The following is a 6,644-nucleotide window of genomic DNA, read 5'->3' as shown; positions in this document are numbered from 1 at the left end:
ACTCTTTTATCATCCCCAAGAATCAACTTAATTTCTATGCCAAGATATTGGATGGAAATTAAGGGGATCCTTCATTAGGGGTTTTCCAAACTTATTGAATCTCTTAGTCAATTAACTAAAGACCATTCGAGAGAGGATTTAGTTGATTGATTAAGTGATTACTCTTGAGGACCATTCGAGAGAGGACTCAAGTAATTTAGAGGGAAACTAAACCTTGCATAATCATCTCCGTACATCACAATCGCATTAGCATTCATTGGCTATTCTTATTCATACTAGTAACCTTAACTCTAGTGTCTTTATTCTGATATTTAAACTCTGTTATTTGCTTGTTCGTCTATTAGTTAGACTTAATAGATACCAAAACTCTTTCAAACCCCCAAATACCCTTCAATTAGGTAGTCTAGACTTGATAGACTTTAACCAATCCCTATTTCCCTGTGGATCGACCCTTGACTTGCCCTTACTATTCTCTTAGTGATTGCTTGTTAGGACTATAAATATTGTTTGGAAAGCGGTTCTTAGTGCCTTAACGACACACTAAAAACCTCTTATCAAAATGGCGCCGTTGCCGGGGAAATTGTGCTATTGATTGAAGTTTATTTAGTTTAGTTTGCTTAATTGATTTTTTTTTTTTTTTTTGCTTTTCTTTACTGGTTTTTTTTATCTTGTCTTTATTTTATGTGGTAAGTGCTGTTTATATGAGTCTAGGGTTTTGTACATATTTTTTTATTTTTATTTTTTTAAAAAAATTAAAATAGAATTCCAAAAAAGACGAACTTCTTTTTTCCTCAATATGAGGATGAACCATTTTGGAATTATTATCAGAGATTTGAGAACACTCTTCTAACTAAGTATATACTTGAGATTTGGAGATGTGTGAGGTGATATATGATGGTTTGAATATGCATACACGAGAAATTGTGGATTCTATGTTTAATGGTGAATTTCGATCCCAACACTTTGATGAAGCATGGAGTTTCTTTGGGTGGTTGTCTAGAGATACTTATGAGTGGGACTTTAGAAATACCACTTTCTCAAACTTAGAAGATGTCTCTAGCTGTGAACGCCATGTTTATTCTGAAATTCTTAATTCACTTGAAGAAAATATGGCATTGTTAAAGAGATGTGATTCTATGATGGACAATATTGTCGAATCTAGCAAAATATCAATTGAAACATTAGGTCAAATTATCAATAATCAAAATCACTCTTGTATGACCATAACTAATGAAGATGATGAGTGGAATATGGATGAGAATCCCAGAGTAGAGGAATCATTTGTTGAGAAAGCTTACACTATAAAGTCTAATGATGTTGAAAAAGTAGTTGATGAGACTTTTGTTTCTACTCGTTCTCTTCATATTCCTTTTTCAAGGAAAATCGACTTAGTTCCTTCCTTTCCCATCTTATTCCCCGCCTCAAAGTTTCACCATTGGAAGAGCCTTTGACCTCTTTAAACCTTCACAAGACCCAAATGAAAGTCATCGAGGATATGATCGAGCTTAAAATTTGCAAGGATCATCAAAAGGAGAACTCATTGTTTTCTTCTTTTTATTTGAATCTTAATGTTTGTTCTTCATACTTTCCAGGATTCTCTTGGAAATTTCATTATTTCCGGCACTCATTACATGGTAAGCATATAGACGCATTGAAATTTGTCCATGCTCTTTATCTATATCATACCTATTTGATCCATTGTGAAATGTGTGCTAATGCTTATGACAAACTATTGAGATCTTTGTCAAATTATTTAGTGATAAGGTCTAGCTAATTATCCTAAAAGAGCTCTTTTTGCCAGGTATGTTGAGACCCTTCTCCTTATCTTACTTGGTTAGGAATTTTGCTTGTTTTTCTTCCGTTACCTCATCCCTTACTTTCTCTTTGCTTGTACACTCCGAGGACGGAGTTTGTATTAAGCTTGGGGGAGTTAGTTAGCATGTGTTCTCTCCATCTCAACATTTTTTTCTCCCCTTTGCATTTAGGTTCTTTTTAGTGCTTTTGCATGTTAGGTTTGCATATAAAAAAAACACAAAAATATTTTTTTTTCCTGCATTTAGGATAGCTTGGTTGCATGCATGATTTGTGGCTAAAAGTGTTCATAACTTGATTGGAAGACCTTCCCTACATTAGACTTGATGGTTTTGGAAGCCCTGTTGTGACTTTAAGTGACTCTTGAGAACGATAACTTTTGGTAGAGTCTCTTTGAAATTAGGCGAGTTGGATGAATGGATTGCCTTGCCCCTTGTGCGACGAATCCCGAAGGAGGGCCAAGAACCTCGTAAGACTCATTCCAACCCTCACCATTGATCGCCTAACTTGTGACTTGCATTTTAGCTCCCCAAGATTGCATAAGACTGAGCCTTTAGAAGAATGATTTAGGGCGTTTCTTTTTGCTAGAAATAGGAGCTACAAAGCCAAAAGCTTGTATACCGGCATAATTATCCGCTTCTCAACCCATCTGAGCCTTTCTATCCTATTTTTGCTTAACCCTCATAATAAGTCATGGCCAAACTTTCCCCAAAGTGGAGTGCATGTCTAGTTTGTGTTGAGTTGAGTTGTTTTGATATTGAGTCTTGGTTGAAAGTTAGTTAATATGCAAGTATTTGCAAAAGCTAACAAAAATTTCAAAAGAAATAAAAGAAAGAAAGAAAGCTCTTAGTGTTTCATTTGAATTTCTATTGAAAGAAAGAAAGAAAGAGCAATTTGATGAGAACAATGAAAAATATTCAAAAAGTGAAAGAGTTCAAAAGGTGAAAGAGTAAAGTGGAAATCAAGGTTATGTGTGAGTTCTTGAATTTAGATTGGTGTTAGGACTAGCTTGGGGGAGTATTTACCCCTAGTTTGTACTCCACTTACCCTTTTTGCACCACATTCCTAAACTATCATCCACACCCTTAACCTAGCCCCGTTACAACCTTAACAAAGTCCCTTTTGACTTCTAGATTGGACTTGGTCGATTTAGTAGTGGCGATCGAGATTTTGTGCAAGTCATGATGAGGGTCATCAAAATGTGGTAGAGGCGAGCAATTATGGTTGAGCATCCCTAGGGAGGAGTCAAACTTGGGACTTGGAAGTGGAGAAGAGTGAGAAATTACTCTTGGAAAGCCTTCTTTCAAAAAGACTCGGTTAATCGGTGGATTGAGCCCTTAGAGTCACTCTTGTGCTTCCTAATCATCATCCCTCTTGTGTTTGGTTGGTCTCCTAAATCTTGCTATAAACTCATTTAGCTTGCATGTCATGTTTGTAACCTTGCATTTAGAGCATATAGGTTAGTTTGTTGCATGTTTCCCTTTTCTTTTTATTCTCTTTTTCTTCTTCTTTCCTTCATTCTCACTCTTGGTTTACTTGAGGACAAGCAAAACGCTAAGCTTGGGGGAGTTTGATAAGTGTGTTTCAAACGTACTTTATGGACTCCTTTTAGCTCATTTTGATCCTCTTTCTCCCCTTTCTTCCCTCTTTATTCTCCCTTTCCCCTTCTATTTCATTCACTTGATCATACTTGATCATAGTGATATTTTGCTATATTTTTAGTCATATTTGACCGAATTTCTAGTACATTTGCTTTCACCTTGTTTTGCCATGTTCTTGATATAGGAGAAACTACTAAGATGGCTACGATTTGTAAAGTTGGAAAAGGTAGCAATGAAAACAAAGCACACATTGATAAATGGTGCGTTTGCACCATTCCCCATGTCCGCTCGCACAAAGGAGCACATTGCACAATGAAATTTTGAACGGAGAACTTCAAATGAACATAACTTTCAAACCATAAATCGGATGAAGTTAATTCCAATTGGAGGTGAAAGCTCGTTTCGATATCTTTCCAACGACTGGTCATAAGCTTGATTTGGATATAAAACGAAGAAGTTATGCTCGTTTTAAGTTGAACTGTCCAGTTTGAGGCAGAAGGGTTAGGTGCGCCCGCACCTGTTTTTGGTGCGCCCGCACCTCTGTTTGGTGCGCCCACACCTCATCTTTGTGCGCCCGCACCAGTCGTTTCCGGAAAATCGAGCTCGTGGCTTCATTAAACGAGTTTTTGTTTTATTTCGAAGACTTACGCTTTATTCTATTTTTCACACAACATTCTAGGGTTTTGTATTAGAGAGAAAACACTTTAGTTTTCATTGGTAATCGAGATTAGTGATCGTAGTTTGTAATTCCATTGATATTCAAGGTATTTTTCGTTCATCTTAATTCAATGTTTCAGTTTTTAATTCATTCTCTTGGTGTTTGTTTATGTTCTTAGATTATTTTAGATTTTCATTCTCTTAGTTTAACAATTACGATTTAGATTAGTTTAATCGTTACTTAATCATGTTTAGCCTTAGATTAGCCATAGATTCATTGTTTAATTGCTTTAACTCCATGATTAGTGAGTAGTTTCATAATCTAGGGTTAGGGTGAAAGTATGAATTAGGGTTTTAAATATGATATGTTGATGTGATTGTGATTGTTTAGAGAAGTTTATGCATTGATCTTGGTGTTTTGAAACCTTAGGATAGATATTGATCACATTTATACTTTGGTATTTTGATTTCAAAAGTTCCTATCGAATTTTGAACTCTTTTATCATCCCCAAGAATCAACTTAATTTCTATGCCAAGATATTGGATGGAAATTAAGGGGATCCTTCATTAGGGGTTTTCCAAACTTATTGAATCTCTTAGTCAATTAACTAAAGACCGTTCGAGAGAGGATTTAGTTGATTGATTAAGTGATTACTCTTGAGGACCATTCGAGAGAGGACTCAAGTAATTTAGAGGGAAACTAAACCTTGCATAATCATCTCCGTACATTACAATCGCATTAGCATTCATTGGCTATTCTTATTCATACTAGTAACCTTAACTCTAGTGTCTTTATTCTGATATTTAAACTCGTGTTATTTGCTTGTTCGTGCTATTAGTTAGACTTAATAGATACCAAAACTCTTTCAAACCCCCAAATACCCTTCAATAGGTAGTCTAGACTTGATAGACTTTAACCAATCCCTATTTCCCTGTGGATCGACCGTTGACTTGCCCTTACTATTCTCTTAGTGATTGCTTGTTAGGACTATAAATATTGTTTGGAAAGCGATTCTTAGTGCCTTAACGACACACTAAAAACCTCTTATCAGACATCTGCAAAAGCTTGAAAGTAATAACATATTATAATCAATAAATTATGAAATTAATCATAAATAAATTATAAAACCGTAGTACAAAATATTGAAAATAACATAACTAATCAATTTGGAAAAAGCTTCAAATTAAAAACATATTAAATGACTAATATAATAGAAATAAATAATATGTCTTACACATAGAGGTCTGCACTAGCGATAAAATGACAAACATATTGTCTTACAACAAAAGCAAACTACATAAGGTAACAAAATACACTAAACGTCATCAAACAAATCATCCTCGTCATCATCATCATCGTCAGTCAAATCACCAGTCTCGTCGCTGCTTTCATATTCACCTGGTTCTCCTTGTTCATTCGGCGCCTCAAATTCCATGATCTCATCATTATTGTTGTCGTCACCAGCATCATAATCTGGTATCTCATCCGGAGCACAAAGAACTGCAGCGGTATCAACTCTTTCCTCCTGGAGAACATCCAAATCAACCGGGGCATCAACTTCGGACCTTGCCTTCGTTTTAAATACAGCCCACCATTGCACTTTATCCCTCCTAAGACTGGAATACGGCGCGTAGTATACTTGGCTAACTTGGTACGACAATACAAACGGATCATATTTTGGGTATTTTTTTGTGTGATTGACTTCCACAAGTTTGTATTGTTCATGAATGTTCATATTACCTTTGTCTGAGTCCATCCAATTGCACTTGAACAAAATTATCTTATAAACACCCAAATTACCATGGTACACCAGTTCAATAACCTCCTCTAAAATGCCAAAGTAATCAGCTCTATCAGCAGCTTGTACACATACACCATAGTTCATAGTTGACTTATTCTTGCCATATTCCTGTGTATGAAAGTTATATCCATTCACAAAAAACTGATTCCACATTGTCACTTGTCTGGAAGGACCCATAGCAAGAGCTCGAGTGACATCGTCACTTATCATGGCACCAAGGACCTGATTTTAGGGACTAAGTTAGTTCATGAAGGAATCTCAATGTTATAACAAATAATGTACGAAACTCACATTTGTCTTGAACCAACTAGGGAACTCGGCTTCGCATTTGCTCCACACATCATCCTTAGCAATGTTCGGTCTTGAATTGACAATATAATCCTCGAATCGCCTTGAGTAAGTAATGTCACACAGTTAGGCAAAGGACAAGTAGAATGTAACACAATGGGTCTACAACTTCTCACCAAATTACCTTTCATAATCACTTAAGATGCCACTGTTTGCAAGTACGTAAAGATGTGCTCGATCGTACTCCTTGTCTTGCAACCATCGCAAACGTCCATCTGTTCCCGGTCGACCGCAGTCTTCCCTGAACAACTCGGGGACACCAAGACCATGTGTGCTAGCAACATCAGGATTGACATTTCTTCCTAAGTCCCTTGATTTTGTGTCAACCCCGAGCTGAAAGTAGTTGGAGCAGAAGTTCGTTGTCTCCTCAGTTAGGTAGGCATTGCATATTGAACCTTCAACACGTCCTTTGTTTCCCACTTTA

General features: G+C 36.4%; 1 protein-coding gene across 1 annotated transcript; it reads right to left on the bottom strand.

Annotated features, from left to right (window-relative positions):
• Window positions 1–5,303: 5,303 nt before the first annotated feature.
• LOC125494432 (pheromone-processing carboxypeptidase KEX1-like) lies at window positions 5,304–6,644 on the bottom strand. The gene is made up of 3 exons (XM_057396200.1): window positions 6,345–6,644; window positions 6,164–6,263; window positions 5,304–6,094 (listed from the first exon to the last, which is right to left on the bottom strand). The coding sequence occupies exon 3, from the start codon at window positions 6,080–6,082 to the stop codon at window positions 5,387–5,389; it is 696 nt and encodes a 231-aa protein (XP_057252183.1). The 5' UTR covers window positions 6,083–6,094; window positions 6,164–6,263; window positions 6,345–6,644; the 3' UTR covers window positions 5,304–5,386.

Source organism: Beta vulgaris, chromosome 1, assembly GCF_026745355.1.
Source record: "Beta vulgaris subsp. vulgaris cultivar EL10 chromosome 1, EL10.2, whole genome shotgun sequence".
Classification (NCBI taxonomy): Eukaryota; Viridiplantae; Streptophyta; class Magnoliopsida; order Caryophyllales; family Amaranthaceae; genus Beta; species Beta vulgaris.
This window is presented reverse-complemented; position numbering and strand designations above follow the sequence as displayed.